Genomic DNA, 27,758 nt, shown 5'->3' on the forward strand with positions numbered 1-27,758 from the left:
CAGTATCAGTCCATTACCCTTAAAAATCTACATTCTACTCTTCCCTTGACCTATTAAATATCATCTTCAGTTTCCCCAAACTTTTAGTTTAAACTAAGATCAGATTTAGAATATTTTCTTCTTATCTATCATATTCAAACAACTCATGGCCATGTGCAATTTCTGTGTAGGTATCCTGTACACTTTTTGCAAAGGAAAATTCTTCCTTTTTCCAGGGAAAAGGAAGAGAATCCAGAGGGATGTGGATGTGGTGCTCAGGGACAGCACTTGACAGTGCTGAATTAATGGTTGGACTTGATCTTGGAAGTCTTTTCCAGCTTCAGCAATTCTATATTTCTATCCTATGGTTCTGTGAAGCAATTAGAAGGTTTTCACAAGGAATATTACCCCATCTCCCAGCTTTCCATCCACCTCTGTGATGTTAACTGCAGCACACTGGACTAGTTTTTTTTTCCTCTGGCTAGGATTCCTACTGAAAAATCAGTGTGCTAAATTAAAGCATATATTTCATATGTATCAATGCAGTGTGAAACAACTTGGACATTTTAAATACCTGGAACAGACAGGATATACATTATCTGAGTCTATGGAGAATAACAATAATTCATGAGGTACACATCTATTGCATATGTTATCTGTGTATATTTTTATGCATCTGGTATAGACAACACATGTCGAAAGTCTTTCAGAATTTATACCTGATGTCTTTTCTTTTCCTTTTTTTCCCCTCCAGAGAGTAATTTTCAATGTTGTCAACTTCAGTAAAACAAAAAGCCTCTACAGAGATGGGATGGCTCCAATGGTGAAATCCACAAGCCGACCAAAATGGTGAGTTATCCTCTCAAAGAATTAATGAGGTTTTGTACCAAAGACTCCATGGCTGAGGAGCACTCTTACCTGAGGGTATGAGAGCCTTGTACAGCAGTGTTGTGAGGACAGGTTCTCTTTGGAGCAGATGTGAATGTGGATTCTGGAGGCCCCTCGTAGTGCCTTGTTTCAGGTGCCGTGACTGAAGGGATGTCCATTTGAGCAAACTGAGCAGTCAGGGCTTGGGGAAAATTGTTTTTCAGTGACTGTCCAGTTCTTAGGACAGCAATTGTACCATTTTTGGCCTGCATTAATCTCCAAAAGAACCCCTGCAAATATTATGGGACATGGACTGGGGTTGGTCTGGTTTTTAAAAGCTTCTTGGAATCGTTCTGCCTATTTTGGGGTGTCTGGAGTTTGGTGGAGGAATGTGAGCTCTCCCAAGTGAGTTGACCTCATCTGAATGAGCAGTGCCTGGTCTAAGGCAGAGGGAGGCCAACCAACCTCATCATCTACATGAAACGTACAAGATGGGAGCTCGTGTGCATATTAAACATGTGGATACCCATATAGATTGTTCATTTTCTCAAAGCAAATGTAATGAAACATCTACTGTGAATAATAATATGTAAATCTAGTGAGTCTGAATGCATGCAAGACTCCCAAGAATTATTTGATTTGCCTTTGCCAGGAGACTTGTTTGAATATGGATAGTGAGGTTAGGCCAGAGGTGTACAGTAAGTTATTCTTGTCAGCCTTCCCAGCTGCTACTTTTTATTGGTTAATTAGTAATACATTTGATCAAGCTGGACATTATCTGGGCTTTATGAATATATCTTTCTTAAATGCTTCAACTGTCACAAATTTTCCACTCACAAGATGGAAATGGTGGTCATAAGAGTGTTCTCATTGTGTGGCTTCCTCTTCATAAGACCAACAGAATGGATATTTGGCTTTTTGTCTAGATAAGGTCATATGAACAAGAAGACTATCTCATAGTACAGTTAGTGGATTGAGTCAATTCCAGCTCAATAGGAACATGTAATGACATTGAAAATTAATTTAAAAAATCCATTGCATTTAGTGTTTTTGTAGCAAAAGCCATGTTAATTGTGTTTACTATTTAACTTCAGAAAAATCTTTTGGGGCATTTCAGGGCCACATTTATCAAACATATTTTAATCATCTTTCAAAATCTTTTGCTTCTCTCACTGGGGTCTGGTAGTTGCAGCTAAGTGAATTGTGTTTTAAGTTTATCTATAAATCAGATATTGCTTTCATACAAATTTTATGCCTTACTTTGGTTTCAAATTAAAGTGTAAATCTTACAAAACAATGCAAAATGGACTTATTTTTTTTAGACTACAGGCTCCTTCACTATTTTTAAAACAGATTTCTCTTCAATTTCCCCAGAGATCTATTTATTTTTGTGTTTTATATTTTTAGAGGATGCATTTTGCTCCCATGAAAGTGAGGAATGAATAACATTGCCTGAAGCCAGGCACAGTGTAGGCAGCAGGTGCTGAGCAGCTTCCTTTTACAGGGCTACTACCACATTTTAATCCTGTTTCAAAAATTCAAGATGTAATTTTTTTTCCTTTAAAAAGATGATTATTCTATTAAGATATTTTTATTTTTTCCTAATAGTCTGCATATAAAAACATCTTGCTCTGCTTTGAAGGTGCACATTAATTCATACTGTTATCAGGGACCTTAGTGATATTGGGGTCTACTCAGTATAATTTTCTGTCTTGATTTTAATAGTATTTATGCATGTGTTTGCCAAGTGGGAAAACATATATATTATTTTTGGATATATGAGCTCTATCAGGGCTGTCTTCCATTTGGATTACGCCTTTCACAGTTACCTCTGTATCTGTTTCCATGGCATTCTAGTGCAACCTGTAAACAAAATTTTCTCTTTCTCTGTTTGCTGAAATAGGATTTGCCAGTACTTGCAGCTGCTATTGCAGCACACAGGTGGCTGTGGTCCTTGAACACGAGCAGGGCAATATCCAGCTGCATTGATTGGCTCCTGTTTGATGTTTTGTATGTATTAGTCTTGTAAGCAATAATGGATCATTCAATGCTGCAAAAGTGCTGAGCTCTACACGAGGGGAAGGAATGTGTGGAAGGAAACTATTGGAACTCTCCACCTCATATTAGGGTTTATGTCAGCCTAGCAGTTTAGTGGACACAATGCAATTAAATTAGAAAATTATATATTAACTACGAAAAGCTGAAGAAACTCTAAAGGTTTTAAAATCCAGTTAAAAGGAAGATTACCAGTAGCCATGGGCTACAAATACTCTGTAGCTCAGACTTCATCTCTGAATTCCTCTGTATGAAAGATTTGGGGAATTAATTATTATTGTGCCTGCCTGTGGAGGCATTTGTTCTGTACCAAAATTCAACCAGCTTCCTCTGGCCACACTGATAGGCACAGCTCTGTGTCACACATAGCTATTCCACTCCCTTTTTAGATAGTCAGTTTTGATTTTAGATGATAAAGTGCCTGTTTTCCTTTTTGCATTTGAGAGGCATAGGTACATTATCCCTCTTAATAACAGATGTTCAAGCCCAAGTTATGGCTTTTTGATTTAAATGAAAACTCCTCCTATATTCAGGCTAGAATTTTACTGTATTGCTCACCAACCCCTGCATATCAAAAGTAGATTGGCCTCCAGAGACTGTGAATTTTAATATTTGTTTTGAATGTGGTTATGCAAACATGGCTCCGAGCTTTGCAACACTTTGTGAGTTTGATTCTTGACTCTGGAACAAATTGCTGCCAAGTGCTCTTGAAGTAGAGAGTGTGTCAAACAGAGATCAACGTTTTTGACCTGTATTCTCTTGCCCTGTGGGGTAAGATCTTTAAATGCAGACAGCATCAAGGTTCAGCTCAGTGTTACTGATGTAAATGGAGTCTATCACTGTCATCAAAGCACTCCATGTGGACACAGATGTTCTGGTGTTGACATATTCTTCTCTTTTGAAGCAAGGCCAAACATTTCCAGTAATGAGCTACTGGAAAAGAGGAAGCAGTAGGGATATCCTTGAGGGATAAGGAAAATATAGGTTTCACTGTAAAGAAAAAAGATTTCTTAAAAAAAAAAATTAAAGCCTGGAAAAAAATCCTGATTGAAATGATCTATATGTTTTTCCCACACATAGCCATGGACACTAAATAGTAAGGGATTGTATCAGTTGAATCAAATTGCACTGCATTGAAGCACAGGTCACATATAGAAATACAGCATTGTGTCACACCTTGTGACATCAGTTGCATTCCATAGCAGAATGAACAAGATAAAACTCAAGATTTCTTTACAAACCAAGGAAATGAGCCATGTCACTTTAACATTTTGCTTAAAATTAACTTTTTCAGCTATACCGCACCAAGATTTTAGAGAATTGGAGGGTATTTTAAAATGAAAAATTACTATATATAAATTTTTAATATAAAATCTCAGTATCATAGAGACCTGTCCTGATTTGCCTGTGTCTATTTTTCCTGTTTAGTGAATGTGAAGAATTTGAAGTGAGATGGATTTGAGGAAATTGAATTTTTGCTGTGTTTATGGACTTTATTCTGTAATCTTATTTTTTTTGCCACTTGATTTAAGTACATTATTTGGTTGCAGTTTCTTAATCATGATTTCACACTAAGAGCTCTTTCTTTAAAAGTAAAGGTAGTTTCTAGAAAAGCCTGCCATGTGGGCAGAGCAGTGGAAGACCATCTAAGTACATATACTGTACCAATTTATTGATTGCACAAAGTTTTACAAGTTTCTCAAAGTTAAATAGAAGAGTGAATTGTTCGAGAGGCAGCAGATTTTCCAAATGATGAAGTGAGCAAATATTCCCTTTGGGCAGAGAACAGCTATAACTCTTGATTATTCAGTGTGAGCATTGCCTCATTGGGGACATTAGTTTTTCAAATTGTGCTAATCTTTTAAAAGTAACAACTGGCCACTCATCACCTTAGGTATTTCAGCAAGATCATGTGCAAAACTCTAATTAGTATTTATAGAACAGCAACTCCTCCCAGTAGAATAGTAGCAGTAGCTGGCAAATATCTGGTTGACACCTGTTAAGTCTTTAGACATCCATTGTATTTTATTCTGCATTTCAAATGAGCAGAGAGCAGTAGGTGAAGTCCCTATAATTAAGGGATAAAGGATAATAAATAACATGGCTCTTGAGTGGATGAACACAAGGTTAAAGGCTGTTCTGCAGTTTTGATGCTGTATTTCAGGAACTGTTTGTAAGTAACCATGCTAGCTAAAATATTATTGAGCCTTCAGCATAAGGAGGATTTATGTCTAGATCTAAATGTGTTTTGTTTACAATGTCAGATTCCAAACTGCTTCTTGGCAAAGCAGTTGCTTTCTTCTCTGTCTTTTATCTCACTCAGCAGTGATGGCTTTTAACTGGGTAGCTCCCTTCCCCAGCAAGCACTCTGCTACCTCTGCTGCTAAAACATCTACTGCTAAATGCTCACAACACATTGCTTCTGAAGCGTTTTTCTTTCCCAGCAAACCTGGAAGCACAGAAAAACTTCTGGGTAATTAATTCAAATTTGAATCTGTATGTATCTTGGTAAATATTTTCATGATGAGGAATTTTGGTAGACATCAAGAAAAGCAATGTAAGTTTTATGAACAATACTCCCATATGTTCCATTCATCAGAAGGGGACAAGTCTGAGAAAATCTGAATTTTGAGTAGCTAAAATGTGTTGCTTCTTGCCAAGTTTCTTTAACATTTGTGTCTACAATGCAGTGTTACGATCACTACCATGTCTACCAGGCTGCATTATACATTCTGAGACTTTCAGCAGCATTTTTAGTATGTATTTATATATCTTTAGCCATAAGATAAGCTGTTTGTGAAATGAGCTGTCATTTGTGGTGAAACAGTTTGAGAATAAAGCACTAAATATATATATAGCTTGCTAATCTGAAAGACTAAATTTGCTTACTATAAAATATGTAGCAGGCTGGAGCTAGTGATAACATCACCTGAATTTAGGTGAAGAAGATGAACAAGCTGTTAGCATTACCTGATTCCTTCCTTGGCCTATTTTACAACTTTGGCTACCCTTGGAGGTTTGTTCTTTTGCCAGCTCTGTAATGCTATGTGTGCTTGCTCCTGCTTTCCTGAGGGATGTGGTGAGAGTGCTTTTGCAGGCTCAGGAACGTGTCCCGTGGCACAGGGGGGTGTTGATGCAGCCCCTGCCAGGTGCAGCTCCAGCTCCTCAGAGCTGCTCCCTCCCTCATCCTGGTGCAGTTCTGCACAGGAGCACCAGGATGGGAGTGGGCCCAGGGTAAAACCAAACTTTAAATGAAGAGAAAGAAGACTTAATCTTGGTCAGGGTCATCGCAGAGATCCAAAATCAGCTGTACAGCTCCAACCACAGGAGCAGCAAGGGAGTTGGGAATAAGTGCCTGAATCAGGGACAAGGGAATGGGGGTAGCAGCTCCCACAAAAATGCCTTGAGAATTGTCTGTGGAACCAAAGTCTTCATTTCAATAACTTGTAGCATTTTATTTGGAGAAAATAGGGAGAAAGGCATTTCAGTATCGACCGTTTGAAATCCCGTGTTGAGTGAAAAGCAGTTTTGTGTGGTCTTAGTGCAGCTCTTTGGAAGAAAATAGGATCGTTTTAGACAGGTTTCAGGTTGGCATGTAAAGTGAAATAACTGCCAATCCCTGGGTAAATTAATGTTCATGTGCATCTTGCAAAATAACAAAAGAAACAGCTCTAAGTACTCTACAAACCTATAAAAGAAACACACTCCCTCTTTCCCAGCCCAGCAAAGGTGGTTATTCCTGGAAGTAGAAAGGAGATTCCATATCACAGTTATTAACAACAGCTTTGGTGGAAATAGAGGAGAGATTATATTCTGCTGAAACACTGTATGAGTCAGATCCCAAAATTAATGTGTTTATTGTGTAGATTAAATGGGATTTGTGTCAAGAAAGTAAGTTACATTTTATTGGAGGGATACTTCACTGCAAATTTAAGATGGAATTATATTGGAAAAATCTAATAACAAAGAAATTAATATAAAGAAAGGCAAATGAGTTTTAGGATTCAAAGAGAAAATGATGAAGAAGTTCCACAGCTGCTATGCCATCATGAAAAACCCTAGCTGTTTTATATGTATGTGAGTGTTTCCTCATCATTTATCTAACTGATCTCCTATAAATCAATTTATTTAGATTACAGCAGAGTCAAAAGGCCCCAGCCAGGATCAAGACTTATTGTGCTTAGTGCTGTGGAAACATATAAACAGACAAAGTCCTTTTCTAAAGTTGTGAAAATTTTATGATTGATTTCAGTAAGAGCAAAGTTAGGCCAATACTGAGCACTTCTGAAAATTCCATCCTTAAAGATTTATTCCAAGCAGTAACTGTTTAAAAAATGACATACTGCTTACATAAGAGTCTAAATATTTGATGGTTATAGTATTTACATCTAAAACACCAGAGGCTATGTGCTTTAATACCTCAATCTGTTTCCCATATACTCTGTCAACATGAGTTCCCTGCATTGATTGAGGGCACTCTGTGATCCCTAAGGTTGTATTCATGAAAGGTTACCCTTGGTACTATTTTATTCATGAAAGGTTTGAAGCACATAGGAAACAAATGGGCTTGTTCCTGTTAGGTGCATTTTTGTCATCTATAAATACTTAATTACTGGGGTTCTGATGAGAAATTCAAAAAATCTTAAAAGTATACTGTTGTGTGAAAAGAGCTCCCCATCACTAGTGCAAACCACAATGAAATTTGCAGTTGGGAGATTTTGTGGCAATTTAAAACAACTGAATTGTAGGTTTTTCCCACTACAGTCCATGGTATTGAGTTTAATAGCTGCAAAATATGACCAGAGTTGTACATTATATCCCATCCTGGAACAGGTCATTCTCTCTCCTCAGGTGATGGGCATTTGGTGGAACTGATTGCATGAAAAGTGTTCACAGAACTGGGTCCCTAACCTTGGCAGGTTTAACAAAAAGTACATAAAATTGAAGCTTTTTTTTTCCCCTGAAATGAGTCTGTAAGTTAGATAAATATGGGCAGCACTGAGCTCAAAGTAGAGTCAAACTACCAAGAGGACATTGCAGCTTTTCATTGCAATTTTATACTTTGGACTAATGGAGTGAAGCAGAATGAAAATCACCTCTGTTAAGAATGGCATTTATCAGCTGTAAGTACTTAGTAGTAAGAGCTCTACACAGACAAAGCTGAGTGTCACCAAGAAATGTACTTGAAAATCAGACTGTTAACACAAGACTACACAAATAAGAGCCAAAAACTGTAATCAGAAAATGTAACATCTCTTTAAGAATCTTTTAATGGTCTGAAGAGTGCTAGACAAGTTGAATTTAACAAGATGTAATAACCTACGACATAATATAATTGAGAATGCACCAGGACGCAGCACAGTCAGGTTAAATTTTGGCTTTCCTTCACTTAGCCTTGCAACTTTAAAGATCTTTCAACACAGGCTTTTAAAAATACATAGTCCTGTTTAAATTTACATATGACATAAAAGCGTAGAATGTGCAATACATCAGAAATACAATTCTAAGCAAAGTTAGGAATGAAACATCCAGCCTAATATTTTTAAATATTTGTTCAAATCATTAACAAGAAAGTTTTTTATTAATTTCCTGTGAAGAAACAATGTTGAGTGCAGAGGAAAAGGTGTGAACTTCTGATAAAAGTGAGACTGTTACCAGGCGCTTGCCTTATATTCGAGGTGCCATGGTAAAAGTCAAAGCAATGAGTTCAATTTCTCTTTTAATAGAAAATAAAATAGAAGAAAAAACCATTTTGCTGTACTGTGGAAATTGAGAACTGTAGAGAAAATAAGCAGTAAATAAGTATGGCAAGTGATAATGCAGGATCAGAACATTAAAATAATAGGTGCTGTATATTGAACTTGGACTCATGGGATTCAAGAGTTGTATACAAACCCAAAAGATAAAAACCTGGGTTTTATGCTGTGATTACTAGGGATAGGTTATGAATTAACTTCTGTATGATACGGCACAGGTTTGAGAGAATTAAAAATTAATGATAATACAATAGGGATAAGATCTTTCCTGTATCTCTAGATGCTGAGGCAGTGGTTAAAGTTTGTTTTTAAAACTGCTTCAAGTAGGATTATTGAATTCCAGCTTGAAAGTGAAACTTCGTCTTCCTGCTTCACTATATTAGGCATCTGTGAGATTGAAAACCTAGCAAGAGCTCTCCTGGTGTGATTAGAAAGTATCCAATATTTTTTGGCAGCAAATACTAATTCCAATCATTCTGTCTAGTACTGCTCAGGCAGCACGAGGATAACTGGCTGTCAGATGTTTTGGGTAATGGAAAGGTGAGGCTCCAGGCTCTCAGTGGAAAGCTGGCAGCTTTGCTGACAGTTCCCTGTCTCTGGAAAATCAGAGTGCTGCTGGGGAGGGCAAGGGCTGTGCTGAGAGAGTGATCTGGGCAGTGCTTGGCTGGAACAGCATCCCTTTGGAAACCACGGAATTTTGGTAGAGGTCTGAACAGCACAGTGCCTTCATTACCACCCTCGGGTTTCCTTGCAGGTTCCCTGCCTTTTGCAGGGATGCAGGGCTGCTTTACCTTTATGGGCTCCCAGGGTATTGGGCTGCTGGTCTGGGGCATTTCCCGGTACCTGTGGTGGCATTCCCAGGCTGGACATGCCCACAGCAAGGCCATGGAGGTGGGTGAGGGGTGAGAAGTGCAGGTGGGACATCCAGGTGGGTCAGGGATGGGCAGTGCAGGTGGGACATGAAGGTGGATGAGGGATGGGCAGTGCAGGTGCGAGGGGAGAGCAGAGCAGGTGGGTGGCAGGAGAGCAGTGCAGGTGCCCACCCTCAGGGTGAGCCCATCCCCACCCTCAGGTGGTTCCAAGCAGCCCCTCAGGGCAGCCGGGGGCACTGAGGCAGGAGGGAGCCTCACACATCCCAGCCAGGGAGGGATTCTTCATCTCCTACACTGCAGCAGCATGTGAGTCCCTGCCTGATTTTGTCTTTCAGCCATGATGGGTGTGTGGGAACAGTTACAAATGTTGACAAAGAAGCCATAAAGTGTTTATTTTTTTCTGGACTACTCTGTTGGAAAGAAAGTGCCCTGCGTGTGTCCGGCTGTGCCCTGGGGGCACCTCCCTTAGGGGCTGCATTGTGCCCTTTTCTAGGCTTATTCTCTGCTTTTTCCCCATTCTGTGCTCTTGCACAGATGCTGCCAAGCCCCGTGAGAGGTTGGCATCCCTGGTGAGAGGATGTGGGACCTGCTGGCACGCCCTGTCCCACCAGAGGTACTGTTGGTGTTGGGCAAGGTGTGCGTGCTCACCCCGCTGCCGCCTGGCCCAAAACAACGGTGCCACGAGAGGCACAGTAACGAGCAGAAAGCTCAAGGATTAGACTTCTGTTAAGGTTTGGTTGTTAATTTATTAGGGTCTTGTACCAGCTAACTGGACTAGTAGTTAAATGTCATGATATGGTAAAATTAGTAACTTCCCTAACAGGGAATGTTAAGGCTAATGAGATTGAGAAAGAAAATGGTGTTTCTCTTTGCTTTTTGTTTGAAAGCATCACTGTTTTTAAGCCTTTCTGAGGTGCTGCTGTAAAAAAATGCTGACTTCATTCTGTGGAGAATTCTTTTGGAATTGTTTATTGGAAATATGTGATACCATTTACAAAATTTATAGGCAGGGACATTTCAGCTCAAGATAAAGAGATTCAACTTAAAAAGATAGATTTACCATAGAAAGAAATTGAGGAATATCCAAGTTAAAATAACCTACTGTGCCTTTTAAGATGTGATAAAATCCTCTCCTATTATTTTCCTAGTGGAATTAAGAAACACCAGTACCTCATGGCTTCACAATCAGAAGTGATATAATAATTTAGCTTTGATAAGAAAAATAATTTTTTTCCCCATCTGCTATGGTACTGGTACTTTAATGTTCTTATGGTTGTTTTTTTCAAATGTCATTCAGTCAATGAAAGGGAGTCATGTAGCATGTGTATTTTTTCTGTGTAGGTTTTATTAAATGTAATTCCCTGGGCTCTCCTGAGGGACTGTCTCTATCCTGGGGGTACTGGTGGAAAGGAATGTGATGCCAATCCTGCCCAGGAAGTGTTTGGCTTGTTTCAGCTCTGTGAACTTGAGGAATGACTCAGCCAGGGGAAAAGTGCTGCTGCATGTGCAGTCAGAAGGGCTTTGCCTTCAAGAGCAGCTTCTGTAGCTAAAAGCAAAGTAAGTCAAGATAAGTAGGGAAGGAAACACATTCAGATTCACTGAGTGTTAACCCCCGCAGGGAAAAAGCTGATTCTTACTTTGAAAGGAGGAAAAAAAAGGGAGAAATACTGTGTGTGTACCTGGTGAAATGAAGGGGAATTGATTTAGGTGGGGAATTATGGATATAAATAGAGGTTTCTGTATAAGTTAAAAAACAAACAAACAAACAACAAACCCTGTGCTGTGTGTCACACTCTTAAAGATGACATGTTCATGTTAACTGTTACATTCCTGCCTGAAATTTGGGGTTTTTTAAAACCAGAAAATTATTTGCAATCAGGGAATGTTCACCTGGAGGAAATTTCCACAAAAGTGGAAATTTCCCGGCTGATGTGAGGTTCCTTTAAATCAGAAGTTAACATCTCTGTGGCTGCAGTCTTTGACAAGATTCTCAGAGCACAGAAAAGTGAACAGAGCATTCTGGAATTGTCATTTCTAATACTCATCAACTTGTTTCTGTCTGCTGTGAAAGTACATAAGCCAATAACCTAGATGAATCATAAATGTCTGGGGTGGGTGTTTTGGTATTTTCGTATGGGGATGCTCCTTCAGTTTGTTTCCCTTTCCTTTTCTTTTGGCAAAGAATTCTAAGTTTGCATTAAGGAATTGGGCTTTGCAAACATACCTGGGTAGAAGAAGTGAAGGAGTGGATACAAATGGCAGGAAAATAGTACCCTGGAGTAAAATGTGTGACTGTGCCTGGGGCCTCTGGATAGTGAGATGAAAAAAGGAAATAAATTACATGTTGACTGCAGGTTCTTCTATATAGAAAAGAAACAGCCAACTTAAACATAAGCAAGGATGGTAAACTGTATTTTAGTTCTTAGCAGCTGCTGCACAACAGAACAGAGTGTTTGCATTCACAGTACTGCCACTGTGTGGTTTCCCCTGAAATTCTGCAGGTAAGGAAAACTCTTCTCCAGCAAATTATCAAGACACTCAAAGCAGCACGTAGGTGTGGGAAGGAGAGTGATGGCAGTGGAAATGGCATGGTGCATTTCCAAAGGTTTGCTTTTTTAGTTTTGGTTTTGATTTCAGTTTGCCTTCCTTGAAGGAGGGATTTCATGCTTGAAAAGTTTCTGCCCTCCAAATATAGGTTTTAAGCACAAGCTGACATTTCAATGCCCTAATATTTACAGATGAAACTGAAGGTTTCCTTTTGTTCTTTCTTTCAAAGGTTGGTATACAATTTTAGGTCCAAACCAAACTTGTTATTAGCATTTATTTTGAAGCTTTTAGTTACTGGAAAGTACACTGCAGTGAAGTAAAGATATCCACTGACAGAATCTTGTGCTAACATAAATAAAGGCTGTTTGTAGCTTTAATTTAACATGTAATTAATAAAAGCTATCTCTCTTGAAGACACCAAAAAATGTGAATTAATGTTTAGAAAACCTTCTGGTAATTGAGGCTGAGATACTTTTTAGCAGATGCACAGCATTTACAAGTATCACTAATATGATCTGCCTGACAGCATGAGCCACATGCATGAGAGCTTAATGATCACTAATGCCTCAATAAAATCTATTTATTGGATTATATTTTTTAAGACATACCTTTAAGTACAGATACTTGATATTTTGAGTTCCAGTTTCAAAATATGCTTCTGTACTCATTTCTCATGTTGGTATCCTAACACTTTGCATTGGGAGGGGATTATAATATCAAAATATAAAAACCACTCTGAACCTAAGTGACATAATACAGGTTTTGTAGTCAAGCAAAAATATAATTTAGGTCAATTTTATTAAAATATAGATACATAAAAATATATCTTGTTACTATTCTAGTGATAAATGAGACTTTAATCTGGACAGTTTTTGAGCAGTACTAATTGTTTACCTTCACTTTGTGCAAGATTCTGCGGAATATCTTTCATCTTTCTTTCAAATGGAACAGTTGTAGTTTTAAAATACTGGTCAACTACTCTTTTATCCTATCTATAGAACTGCAACATTGTAAAATGTCTCTTAATTTTTCCTGTTATATCTAAATATGACTACACATGCCAGAAACAGAAAATCTGGAAGCTAATCATGAACTGCAGTGTCTCTGAGGTTGTTTGACTTCTCTTCCCCTCCTCCTATTTAATACAGGATTTCCTTGAATGTGAGATGTGAACTTCAGAAAGCTGTGCCCTGGAAACAAGTGTGTTAGAGCTGTGAAAATCCAGTAGTATTCAGAAGCTGGTCATGGATTCAGTTACACCATAGTAACCATAAAATAATTATGAAGGTTGTTTTTTTGGTTTCGCAAAGGAGCAAAGTTTTTATTCAGTAAGGATGACATCTGTAAGAAATAGGGAATGGAAAAAAACCCATGGTTTTTTCCATTCCCTATTTCCATTCCCTATTTTCATTCCCTATTTCCATATAATGGCACCAGACATGGACTGCCCAAGAGAGCTGAACTTGCTCCCCAGGCCAGTAGCTGAGCTGCCTTGGATGTGGGTAGAGATGAAAGCAATTGACTTGGATGGATAACATGAAAGTCAACTGAGGTGGAAGGAGAACTTTAAATGCAACTTGTAGTGACTTGATAGGTTTGGAAGAGTTAGGGCAATTCTAGTAAAGTTTTCAGGGTTATATAGTGTGAGGTTGACTTTGGGAACTCGGCCAGCAATAGCAAAGTGGTTGTAATGTTTTGCTGTTTTCTGCTCAGAGTCCCATCCCAAGATAGAAGATCTAACTAGTATTTATTATCACATTTTACAGGAGGAGAGATAAAGGCAAAAGATAATAGATTTTTTTTTTTCAAGGTCATTGTAAGAAACAGCTTAGGCACAACCTCAGAATTTTTTCATTTTATTTGTTTCTCAGTTCAGTGATCTGCAAGCAGTAAAAATCTAGTGCCAAATTTACTACATTATACTGTTACATTATTACCTTAAAATTTCATGGCATACATAGATGGCTGTAAGCAGGTCCAACTTGGGTTCTGAGGCTTACTTATTTTGGTTTTTTTCAGTGATTTTTTTTTTGTTTAAAATCCCAGGGAAAGCTTGAAAGTTTCCAGGATTTCAGATTTCAGAAAGTGGTTTGTTCTTTTTTCATAAGCATATTACTGATCCTAGCAGATTTATCACACCTTATTAGTTATAAAGGAATATTTATACTCTTTTCTTATCATCTGAGAGCTAGAATTTCCCTCACAATATTTACTTATCTCTTGCTAGATTACTGGAAAAGAAATCACCCTTCATCACCTCAGAATACTTGCAATTTTTTTTAATTTTTCAAAGCTGTCTAAAAATACATCCAGACACTCCAAGCTAAGCAACAGAAAGGCTTCCCATAAGTTCCAGAACAATTAAACTCAGTGCTCCCTTCTAAATAAACCATGTGCTGGGTCAGGAGGGGCAGCCTCTTTAGCCCCACTGTTTGCAAAATGTTCTGCTGGAGCCCTGCACAGGTTTGAAGTTTTTCTCAGGTCTAACTGCCAGAAAAAAACCCACTGCACATGGTATTAAATTTAGCTTTTAGAAGTTTTTCCAACTAAGTTTGAACTGCTGAAATGAAGGTTCATAACACAAAGGTTGTCATACCCTTTGTGCAAATGGTGCCCTTATAATGTGGCGTATTAAATATTTAACATAGTTTGCAGCAGATAAAAAGCAATTTTGTTTAATTTTTCCTAAATATTAATGCTATCAGGCATCTTAATCCTTTCATTATAACAAAAATTTGTTCAAGCTCATTCTTATTAAACATTTTCTAATTTATAATGATATGGATGTTTTTCTTCTGATCCTAATAATTAAGGCCAAAATGCCATTGTAAAGAAAAAAATGTGAGGGGGAATCTTCACTGGTATATTGGGAAGAATTGTAGGCTAGAAAAATAGCTTTATTTTACACAAGGATACAAAAGACAATGCCTATCTCTCAAGTAATCCAGCTCCAAGTTTTGGGTCAGTTGCCAAGGAATGAAATGGAATACCTGCAAAACACTCAGTGAAATGACCTAGAAAATAATGTATAAAGAGGTTGCCAGTCACTTCTGAGTGAGGACCATTCTTCCATCTCTATCTCTGAACTGCAGGAAAATAAATAAAATTTTGTGAATTGGAATTAGTTTCAAATCAACTTTTCTCTGCATCCCAGAACAAAAATGTAGTCAGCAATTATTTATAATGCTAATTAAAGACCTGTTCTAACAGGGTTACTGGAGGCTGAAAGCCCTTGATACGACAGCACATGATTTCCATAACCACCCATTGGCATTCAAAGACAGTATAAATGTAGGGAAAGAGTAGGAACAATGAGAAAGAAACAACTGTAAGGAAATATTTTTTAGAAATTGAATATATTTAGGTGATGTTATACTCTAAGCAGTCTGATATTGCTTCACTAATTGCAGTAAAACTACAGCTGAAAAAAGGGGGACTGTGGCCCATTTTTCTAGTGGGTCCAAAATCTCTAGGTTGTTTTAAAAAGATGTTATGTTTATACTTATTTTCCTTCTTCCATCTAATTCTCAATTATGTACTCTCACAAAAGGACATTCACACATTTGTTTTATAACTATTTGTTTTTGTTATGCAGCTTTTCTCTTCTCGTGGAATGACTGTTTTTAGTTTTCAATGTCCCAAGCTTTTCAGCTGAACTGAAGAAATATTACTAATTTGCTTGTATGCAAGGAACTTTATTGCTTTTTTTGGTAGATGCACTTTTTTAAAAAAACATTCTTTTAAATAGTAAGCTGCTTAAAACAGTCTTTGCATAATTCTTGGGTCTGCTGAATCCCATGTTAGTTGATTTTCTGAGCCAATATTACTCATGCATAGAGTAATTATATAGATATTTCTGTTGAGAAAGTAAGGAATGAACTTACAAGATAAAGAACTGAGGTGGTGGCTGTGGTGTTTGTGAATACAATAGGTCAGTACTTATTTTCATATCAGGGAAAATCTGGACAAACCTCTGGATTTAGCTAGAGTAATTTTTAGATTTAAATCAGTGTAAGGTAGGCTCCTTTCCTCCATCATGTTGTAGGATTTTGTGGTCTCAGGTGAAGCATTCACTTTATTTTGAGAGTTTGATTGAAGTCAATCAGTCAAAAAGTAGAGCACATTTTTAAATTCCTTGATGGATGTCGACTTCTTCCAAATTCCAGAAATGCACAGGTGACCATCCACCATAAATCCCACTTGCTTCTGTTCCTAAGGACTCTGTCCCAAACATCCTTTGCCTGGGTGGGATCTACACCCAGGGGTGAGTGGCAGCTGGCTGAGATCAACCTAAAGGCAGATAGAGATGGGGTTGTAGCTAAAGTCAAACTCTCCAAGGATGGCAAAGCTCTTTCATTTTAGAAAATAGTTCTGGATCATCAATTTCCCTGTGGAAAATTGTGGCACCATATAAAAATCCCCCTCAATTCACTTCCCTCAGTAGACAGCTGGAGCACTCTATTCTCTTCTACGCTTGCATTCCTGCCAAGATATGTTGTAAATACACCTGCAGCTTCTCTTCAGCTGTACCAGCTACTGGATATTCTGTTGTGCTGCCTTCCTGGTGTCCTCAGAAAACATTGGGAAGTTCCAGGTTTATTCTCCCAGGCTGATATTTGTCTTAGAAGCTGCCATGTGTCTTGGTCTAGGATAACAAACAGAGACAGGCTTGGTCATGAGTACTGAAGGTCAAGGTGAAAGAAAACAGCTCCTCAGCAGGGTTGGCATTTCATCTCTCTTACCAGAACACATTGGAGGAGTTTTACTGTCCTCCATAAAGCAATGGAAAACTTCTCTCAACAACTGTAATAAACAAGAGGAGAGAGAACAGAAAGTAAAAGGAAGAGATTTGTAATAGTAAAAGTTCTAGGAGAAAGAAGGAAATATGCTAACAAATCACCAGTCCTAACAGGAACATGATGCAAACCAGAATAATTTCCTCTGCAAAACTGCATCTGTATTGTACAGGATCCAGATCATATTCTGTGTAGTCACAGTACAGACACACGAGTGAACAGACATTCATATTTTCTTCAAGTGAGGATTTAAGTCTATAGGTGAAATAAGGATTTTTTAAAATGGCCTAACTAAATAATTATGGTACATTCTTTTTTTTTTTGGCACTAATAGATGGACCTCTATACAAGAGGTTGAATCTGGTAAATCTCAGTGGCTTCCAACTGTCAGAATGTACCTGGCAAGTTTAGAGGAGAAAAATGATAGTAAAGGGGAAGGAATAAGTCGACATTAATGTTACATGCCCACATACTAACTTGGCTTAAAGTAGATATGGAAATTGAGGTCTAAAATATCTCTCAATATTGTTAGAGGAGACAGATTTTTAATGTTTTTCCAATAAAAAAAGGTTCTTTCAGTTCATGAAGAGCTATAAAAGTGTAACTGTACTCTTCATGTAATTGAAACGTTAATTTCACCAACCTTTCCATGAAGTGCTTGAATGTCTCTTATATGCGTGTCTCTCTTCACAAATATCAAGTTTAAAGAAATTTTTCTTCAACCTGTGAAGATTTCTTGAGTTGCAGAAAAACAGGTTGTTATGAAACCCACAGCTCTGTACATGAAAAATATTGAAGTTCTATTTTAAGTATTGCTTGGCATATCAAAAACTTTACACTAGTAATTGCATTGTCAATCATGTAGTGTCCCATTACTGAAGAAATAGGTACAAATCCGGCCATTCTTTATTTTCCAGTGGGCTAAAAAAATGAGCTTTATAGTGAGAAAATAATACAAATTATTCCCTTCAAGAACTACGCAGTGTATATTGCACAACAAAATTATCATAAGCAACAGTTAGATCATGAATTATGCTTGAAATATCTGCATTTTCCAGCTTCCTACAGCCTTTTTTAAAAACCCTTTGAGCTACGCTAATGCCCACTGCGTATCGCTCGAAACCTGCAGAAGGTTTGTAGTCAGTACGAGCTGATGTGCTGTTGATCGCTGTTTGCAAGCTGTTTAATGTTAAAAGTTCTGCTGAAACTGTCAGTAAAAAGACTATGAATAATTTCAAAGACCCTCCCAGGCTTATCTGTTCACTTGCTTCCAGCACACTGCTTTTAGTAATGAAACTATAGGTGCTGCCTGGCTGCTGGAAAAGTGACTTTGAAGGAGTTTCACCACAGCTGTGCAAGACTGAGATGGTGCCTGCACTTCTGGATCAATTACCACTCATTTCTTGTAGCAGTAATATTTGTTTTTCACCAGACAGTGGTGGAAAAAATATTTGTATGAATGAAAAAATATGAATATTGTTGTATGTATGATCATTGATGTCATCCAACTTTTCTTCCTGGAGCCTACAGGACTTGTAGGGTTGGTAGCTCCTGCAGGGTGTGTTTGTGTTATGTAAGATGCCTATAGGTTCTGTTTCAAAAATCTGATTCTCTTTGGAGAATGGAAATTTTGAAATACCAGTTGATCTCATAAGATAATTGCCAGTATCTTGCAAAAATCCTTCTGCTTTTAATAATCTGGTCTCTTCTAAGTTAAAATAGAAGATAGATTTGTTCTGTTGTTGATGAGAGTCTAGCAAGAAGCAGGAGTGTGGCGATTAGGATTATCAAATATGTGAGTTTTCTTGTCATTTTGGTTGGTGGTTTCTCTTTGTGGTTAACTTTTTTTGTTTGTTTCTTTTGTGGGTGGGTTTTTTGTATTTTTTGGAGGTTTTTGTGGGGTTTTTTTTTCTTTCTGAAATAACTTTGTTGGGAATTGTCTTACTCAATGGAAGACTTCAAATAAGAAAAAAAGTTTGAACTGTGAAGAGCAAATATTCTAGAAAGCTCTTGGGAATTTTAGGTAATAGTTCAGTCAAAAAAAAAGCAGTACTGAGGTGGATTGCTTCCTTGTCAGTGAAAGGGTAGTGTAGTATGAGGTGATCTACTGTTGGAGAGTCTCTGCTTCTCGTAATTATTATGGTACCATGGTAACATCAGAATAAGCCATGGAAAATGGGATAAGCAGCCTGGTAGAACATAATCAAGAGCACACAAACAATGTGTTACAGGGAATCTATATGAGAAATTATTAACAAATATTGTAGGGTTCTGGGAAGGAACATTGTGGAGCTCTTCGGGGAACAGTTTGAGTAGGGGGTCTGTCTGTAGGAAATGTGGACTCTGTTGAAAGAACAAATTGTCTGGGCTGGTGAGAGGAGTGGGGAACATGACACTGCTACTACAGAGGGGTGGTGGCATTCTAGGTTGGGAAGAAGAAGAGACCAGTTAGTTTTTGGAATCTGTGAAAGGAGTGATTTCTTCTAGACATAAAGAAACAATAATTCACTACTGCTATGTCTGTGTCCTCAACCAGCAGGGTCATAATTAAGTTTTTTTAATGATTTTTGTGTCTGTCTGAAAGCAGAGTGTAGGACTGTGTGTTGTAAGGATTTTTTAGGGTAATCTGTCCAGACTGAGTCTACAGTCCCTGCAGAAGACAGAGGCAGCCACAAACATTGTTGGCACTGCAGGAAGGCACAGGTAGTGTGGCTTTGAGTCTTTAATTGTGAAGGATGGAACTACAGTACAGGGAATATATAATCCCAAATCAAAATCATCTGACAGGTCAATATTCCTGACTGAGAATTCAGCAGTCCCAGATTATAAACCTGTGATCATGAGAAACGAAATTAATGCAAAATCATGGGCATGACTTCATGTGAGACATTAAATAGTGTGGATCACAGCAGACTGTTGTATTTTCATTTTTGACTGCTTTTGTTTCTCACAGGAGGTGTTTATGCACATTGTTTCAAAGGGTTTTGTGTACACATTGTGAATTTACTACAACAATGTTGTTGATTTTTGTTCCCCAGCTGCTATGGATAGCATGGGTATCTTTGTACCACCTGTGCAGCAGGAGGCCCTTCCTTCCTTCAGCTGATTGCAGATTACAGGTTTGGATGTTATCAAATTAACCTTATGAACTGCTTTGGTTATTCTCAAATCAACCTTTTGACCCACATGTCAAAATTGTTGCAGCTGAACGTGTATGAGCATGTGAGGATTAAGGTGTTGTCAATGCTATCCTACCATTTAGTATCAAAGCCAGCCTGGAAGACATTGCTTATGAAATTGATTGATCTTTCTGTTGTGAGGAAATGATAAGGTTGTGAGACACAGGGAGCATAAAAAATGTTTTGTGCAGGGCGAATACGTTAAGTGCAGTGCCCACTCTTACACTGGTTATTGCATTGCTGGTGTGACAGATTGAGGGACAAGACTGCAGGAGACTGGATCCCTCCAGGGCCATGGAGGAAGATGAGCAGCATCCAAGGTGCTCAGGGGCTGGCTGACATCCTCTGCCACTGCTCACTGCCTTGGAATGGAAATGGAAACAGGGAGAGTTTCTTGTTCACTGGAGAAAGACAAATGTCTTTCTCACCTTCAAAATGGCCAAGAGGTCACTGGGGAGGCAGAGGGCAGGTGAACTCACTTTGGGCCCTGTATGGAGCAGGTTCTCTTGGAAGATATCTCTGGGCCTGTGAAGAGGAAGGCATTCGGATGCTTAATCAACCTGATCACCTTCTATTGCCTTTGTGGATGACACACGGGAAAGTGGTTATTTACCTCAACTTTAACAAGGATTTTGATATGGCCCTTAAGGATATTTTTGTAAGTTGTGTTGGGTCTGAGTGCACAGACAATTAAACAGTCCTCAGGTATCAACTCAGGTATCTAAATGTAAAAAGAGACTCCCAAAATATCTAAGGGAATTTGTTTCATAGTCTTCAGAGAATGATTCAAAATTATTCAGAATGTTTTCAAGTGATAAAGTCAACTACTGTTTGCAAGACTGGAAAGCATAAACAGTACTTGAATCTAATTTATTAGGAAGGCCATACAATTTTTTTTTTACACATAGAACTCAGGCCAACAGAAGATAATGAAGAGTATACATTAAAACTACAGCAATTGTGTTTGTTTAATAGTAATATTGTAACATTAAAACTCTTACTTGTTATCCCTCTTTATTAATAAATAACTACTGCTTTTGTTGTTCACTGTTGGTAGTACCAGGCTGTGAGCTGGGAGGTCTGGAGAGGAAGGAGCCTGTGGCCTCTGGGAAGGTGACAGGCACAGATGATCTGGACAGGTTTCCTCCCTCCCTGTACAGTAGCTTGTCAAACACGCCAAGAATTCACTTTCTGCACAAGATTTCTTCCACATCAGTCTGCTGCAAGCAGATGCTTCAGATAAACTGTGTAGCATGCGGATGAGGATCAAGTCTAACACCAAAATGGCTTCTTTGTCACCTTTTCCTGGAGCTGTGGGTGCAGCTCATCATTAAATGGAGTTAACAGCACTCTAAAGCTGACATTCCAGCAGGTTTACAGCAAGCATCTACAGCACACATAGGTTTGGCAAAGGCTTAGAAGCAGTTATGGGTTTGGAATGTGGGAATTTGTAATATTGTGTTTATTTTCCCTTTCATTTTTCCTCATACTTATGAGACCACTGGTGGTGAGAGAAACTTGGGATGGGTTTACTGTGTGAAACAGTGATGTACTTGTGCTTTTCAAGTCGTTGCACATAGAGGATGTAATAGTAAGCAGAATGTGGCCTTTCTTAAGACAATACTTCCTGGAGAGCTGCACTGAAATCAGTTTCATTTAAATGAAGACACAGGTGGAGCCAGTTAAGAAGTAACTGGTTACTGATTTAGTCTTATTAGATGAATAAAATAACACCTGGTTCTCTGGACTTGCGGGGAAAAAAAAGATTGGTGAATATTGGAATATCTTTCCTTAAAAAGCAAAAGCAGGGGGACGCAATGGTTAAAAGTGCAGGCAGTGATTGAAAGGATTTAAAGTCTACAGATTACAGGGAACCGTTCTGGAATGTGTGTGTATGTGCTGAGTCACTGGCAGAGGAGCTGATGAAGGTCCTGCCCACCCTAGGGGCTGCTCCAGCCACTGCCAGAGCTGTCCCCAGCCCTGGGGCTGTCAGCCACCCCAGCCACCAAACCCTGCCCTGCTCACTCTGCTGGCGGCTCACAGCTGACAAGTGCAAACATCCATGCTCGGATGGCAGGGCCTAGGGATGTGGTGGGAGATTGTAGCCTCATTATGTAAACTGTGTTTTCTCTTAGCTTCCTGTCAGTTTTTTTTTTTTTTTTAATTTTTTTTTTTTCTTAGAAATTTGGATGTATTTTGAGATGTTTTGGCATGAAAGGCCCAGCATAAACACAGAACTTAAAATGAAGATCTGCATGAATATAAGCTATTACAATATTATAAATGATTTATCTTCAATTAGACCCAGAAAAAAAATGTGATAGAGCCAAAGCATACAATATCAATGAAAAGGCAATCCTTACCTCTGCATCTCTCTGAGCTGTTACAATTTGATTTTTCTCTTTTTCCTTTAAATTGCATTAGCAACTCCAGATAGACACTCAGTCTCCAAAAGGCCCTTGACATTAAGTGTACTGAAAGGTCGTTGAACAGTCATAGCTTTCTTTTAATTTTAAATGCATTTATCCAAGAAAATACAGCACTCATACAACATCTGCTTTTCAAAGGGACTCTGTCTTTTAGCTGAGCTGACTGAGGCTTACAGAGGTCAATTGAAATGCTTAAGGTCACTCAGAGTGTCAGAGTAAGGGATGAGTATCTGGAAAATACACTGAAATCTACTTTTTTTTCCCCCTCAGAAATTAAAGGATTCTCCTTTAAACTTCTGGGTAAACAGCAGTATGGTTCTGGAAAAAAAAAAAAAAAAAGGAATGTTAAAGATGGTGACTCCTGCTGTGTTGATAACTATTGATACTGTGAGTTATTTGTAGAGGATTCTAAAAATTCCTGTCTAGAAAAATGATCAAGTTACATATTGCAAAAGCAACAAATACTCTGAAGGCAGAAGGCTGTGAGAGGGTTTACTGCATTGTTGCCACATACACGCTGCTTTTTCAAACTTGTTTTTTAATAATTTTTCTGTGATTGACTTCAATTAGATGGCACTGTCTAAACTGGCTGATGAGCACACTTATAAGATCAGAGCTATTTTGGGAGTGAAAGATCCTTTCCCCCCCGTCATTGAGCAGTGAAGTAGGATGCAGTGATGACTGTGATTAGCAGAATACATGCACTTGCACGAGGGAAAAACGCTACACTGAGGATGAAGTACAATTTTAGCTTTGGAAATCTGCACAAAACTGTCTGCAATGTTGTGGTGATATCTTTCACTTTCGTGGCTTTTAACCCTCTGACCGTAGAAATTTTGTAAAGTTTTACCCAATCTAGTAAATGCTGCCATAACTAAAGGGAAGAAAATACAAAGATTTGTATTAGATGGGTGTTTTGCAGAAGTAAATTCTGTTGAGGAAATGCACAGCCTGTCAACACATTTATGTAAAAATGCTGAAGAATTGCTATGAATTAAAAGTAATTTATGGACAGTGATTGTGATTGTAATTCTGCCTTCTATGCATGCCTCAATCTTCCATTGACTTACATCAGCAAGGATGTTCGAGATGTACAAGGAATGCAAGTTGTAAAACTCGGTGTCAAAAAGAAAGGCACCAGTGGGATAAGTTATAGGAAGCAATCTTAATGATTAACAAATTTATTTAAAGATTGCTAGGGGCAAAAGCAAGGAACTCTCTTCCAAGTAATACAGTTCAAAGATAGCATGACTATCTTTCACCTTCATTGCTGACAAAAAGAGCATTACTATACTGTGATGGCAAAATAGGGATTCATGGAGGCTGTCTTTGTAAGGTCAGCTGGGAAGGGAGAACATGAAGAGGAATACATGGGAAATACAGCTATGCTTCTATTATTACAGCATACTGAAGGATGATCAAAAGAAATGTGACCTTTTCTGAAGGTGACTGATGGATTCATTGCTGGCTTTAACTTTTTCTGCCAATATTCTGATGTTTCATTTGCCATTTGATCCCTAGAAGGCTTATTTTTCACAGGAAATAGAGCAGATGTTAAAAATCTTGTTTGGGGTTTATCATCCACCCCACCCTCCCAACCACTCAGGAAACAACCTGGGTACTGCAGAAGAAAAACTCAAATCATTATTTCTCAGAGGGATTCTAATGTTATTTGGTGGGACACTTTGTAATCTTGTTGAACATTGCATTTCTCTGTGTTGATTTGATGTTGTCCAGCAAAAGCTCTGGCTGGAATATTTTTCTTCTGCTTCCAAACTTCATGTACCGTGTGTGAAAAATGATTTTGCTGAAGTAAAATACAAACTGATCAATCACACAAACAAGACAAAACTCCCACAGAGCACATGGGAAAAAGAACAAAGATTATTTTTGTCTGTCTAGTTAGAATTTTGCATATGCTTGAATATATCTGACAGGTTGTTTATGCCTTTTAGAAGATTAAAAAAATATAAATAAATATATGGAGAGAGTTCTGATAAGTACAATAGCAGTGTTGCTTTTCAGACGTTTGGGGTGCTGATGCAAACCACAAGGGGTAAAGCAGAAAAAGTTGTCTTATGTTGTTCCCTGCAAATTAAGATAAATGCCTTGTTCTTTAGCACTCTGGGTTAGATTCCTGAGAGAAGGATTTTTAAAATGGATTTTTAGCTCTATATTCCTTTTTTCCTTAGTTATATATGTATTTAAATTATAAAAGAAGTATTTGAGGGTTACTGTTAAAGCTGGGCTCCAAGTATGCTAGGCCTGAAATATTGTGGCTACCCTGACAAAGACAAAAAACTAGAAAAAATTATGCTAATCCTCCTAGAATATGTAGACCTATTGGGACTGTAAAATTTCAGAATGTGATTGTAACATGTTTATTGGAGCAAAAACCATAAGAAGATTTATCCCTTTTTTGCTGTAGTTAAGATTTGTAAGAAAATAGAAAAAAAGGTTTCAATACCTTATTCACCTTATGGATCTGCACTGCTGTTTTTCTCTTTTCTCCACTGAAACAATGCCTCCTTAACACAGCTTAAGTAGTGAACTTCCTTTTGTTTGATTCCTGCGTTTTCTTATAAACATTTCAAGACATCTATGCCTTTGCTTGAAGGGGCATCCATTAAAAGCAGTGGCAAGTCCAAATTTTAAGCAAGTCCAAAAAAATATTGAGTAGGGCTCTAGGGGCAGCTAAAATACATGAATCTGCCTGAGGAGCTATGAAAATCCATCCTGAATGATTATGCAAAGTTCAAACCATCTCTATAAAAAAAACCCCAACCAAACAACCAACCTCAACCACTGTCTAGACATGGTTCTGCTTCTCTGCCCTTCCACCTCTGCCTGGACCTGTGAAACACTTCACTTCACACTGGATTTGAACCCTTGAAGTAAATACAGTTTAAACAACAGAAGAACCCTAAAGATGGAAAGTAGGGATGAAGTGAGAGGTGTGTGTCCTCTCCATTGAGATGTGTCCATGGTGTGGACTCTGAGTGAGGCTTCATGATGGGAATTGATTCAGACAGCTCCCAGCCAGATGCCTGGCTGGGTGGTCTTTGGGGAAGGGAGAGCAGATCCACTCAGCTTACAGAGAGTGGGATGGAAGAGATTTCAGGCCTGGTCTCAGATATGGAAGTGTGGAAGCACAAAAGTGTTTTGTAGTGGAGGGCATTTAAGAGACAACTTGCATGTGTGTTTGAACTCTTGTGGATGTTAACTCCAAACCTCAAATGTGTTCAGGAATGCCTAACGAAATGAGTTTCAAATTCAAAAAATTGCTCAGACTTGTTAATATTTGATGGTAGAAATTCATCTGTGTCTCCATTCATGTGTGACCCACTTTGTATTCTTTTGGGAAATACATATGGGAAGGCCAAGAAATTGCACATGGTTCTCATTAGTGTATGTACTGAAAATCTGCAGCTTGGGAAAATATTTTTTTTCTTCCCTGTAGACCCCAGGGACATAGCCTTTAAAACTTTCTGCTTCTCTGAGATTTGTGTAGGTCCAAACACCCAACAAATAAGTGTCACTAAATGTCCCCGTGCCCTCGCTGTAGCTGCACAAGTTCTGCCTCTCCCCACCCCAGGGGAGACTTGCAGCACCAGGTGCTTCCAGCCAGTTTGTGTTTCCAGGGTGCTCTTCAGAGAATTTGCCAGTGAATATAAAAAAATCAAATACTACTTGTGGAGGTGTTCATCCTCCTCTGGCTGGAGGAGGGAATGTTTGGCAGCCTACCTGTCCTGTGCCTGTGGCCAAACCCCTCCCAGCTGCAAATCTCCAGCCCTGCTGAGAACTTCTGCAGAACCCAGCTGGCTGAGCCACAGGGCAGCTCCCTTCTGTTCCCAAGCAGGGATGGAGAGGGCTGGTGCAGAGGCTTCTGCAGATCAGTGTGATTTACAACCAGCACAGCAAAGAATGACTCTCTATACAATAACCTTTGGTTTTGTAGAGCTGGCTAAAACACAGTCAATTGAATGTGAAAGAAGCTAATTAAGAAACAGTAGACCAACGTAGTCATCATTGTAATTTCTCTGGCTTCGGTGAGCTTATTGCATGGATGAGTTTTATTGGAGACGTTATTGCTAATACAGAAAGTATTAGCAAAGTTAGGAGTTATGAAGTCAAAGCTGTAGTTCACTTGGGAATGCTGTTCTTGATTTTCAAAAGAGGCTGAAAAGAGTTAAATGTAAAACTTCTACTTTTTTTCTCTTGCATTTTGGCACTTAATCTTCTTGAACTTTTAAAAATATCCTACCTAGTGAGCCAGTTGCTTAGCTTCTGTGAAGAGGAGTTCCCAGAGTGCTAGGTGACATGCCAAGGCAGCTCTTGCATTAGTATTTCTCTGAATGTAAGTAGTCTGAATTTTTAGCATACTTGCTCAGTCAGAAATGGATGGCAGAAGCTGTTTTGTGCAACTGTTTCTATTCCTGCACTTTCCATTTAAGTGGCACAGGAGATTTTGTACCCTTTTCACACTGAGAAGGCAGAGTTCTTCATTCCAGGCTAACTGGTTTGCTTTTCTTTTGGTTTTCTGTCTAACTAGATTCACTTATGTTATTCCCATAAAATGTATTTTATGGGTACCTCAAACAGAACATTGAACTCTGCCCATGAGCTGCTGTTCTGTGCTGTGAGCCTGAAGGGCATGTTGGCTTCTCAGTGTTTTTTGCTTAATTGAGAGAAGCCTCAAGTGCACTGAGGTGATGCATCCCTGCCACAATCTTCACCAAAAGTAGTCTCTTATAATGATATATACCAGGATAGAAAGAATAGTCTTGGTTTTCACAGCTTTGGCTGTGATCAGACCTGGAAATTTTAATTAGGGTTTAGATCTGTTTAGGTTTGGAAACTGAAACAACTTTTAAATCTTTGGAAATTTGGTGTCTAATTACCTCTTGGGGTTCTGGGACTGAGTGATTTGCTTAAGGTCACAAATGGAATAGAAACAGAAACTGAGCAGAGAATTCCCATATCCCAGTGCTTTGCCATTTATCCTTGACTAATCTGGTATCTTGTGATCTAGGTTTCACTTCAGCCAGCTGCCTTCATCAAGTAGTTGGTGTCATCCTACCCTGGGACAGCTGGCTGGAGTTTAATGCAGGAGGAAATGTCATCTGCAGCTTCTTGTTGATAGCCATGGCATTATGGGATGCCCACTGGCAACTCAGCACAGACATGGACTGTAAAATGGGGAAGAACAATGTCTGTGGATCTCAAAGGAAAACAGAAAGTTTCTGATGAGAGATGTCAGAGTCTGAAATATAGAATC

General features: G+C 38.6%; 1 protein-coding gene across 12 annotated transcripts in view; it reads left to right on the top strand.

Annotated features, from left to right (window-relative positions):
- BEND5 (BEN domain containing 5) overlaps nt 1-27,758 on the top strand; it is an 879,444-nt gene that overhangs the window by 214,597 nt on the left and 637,089 nt on the right. For all 12 annotated transcript variants that reach the window (XR_014956859.1, XM_085585667.1, XM_085585666.1 and 9 more), the window contains one exon: nt 734-828. Coding sequence is in view for 11 of the 12 variants with exons in the window: in XM_085585667.1 (XP_085441793.1) it covers nt 734-828 (95 nt within the window). In the remaining variant the exon portion in view is untranslated. The remainder of the gene's footprint in view (nt 1-733; nt 829-27,758) is intronic.

This window comes from Lonchura striata, chromosome 8, assembly GCF_050655825.1.
Source record: "Lonchura striata isolate lonStrDom1 chromosome 8, ASM5065582v1, whole genome shotgun sequence".
Lineage (NCBI taxonomy): Eukaryota > Metazoa > Chordata > Aves > Passeriformes > Estrildidae > Lonchura > Lonchura striata.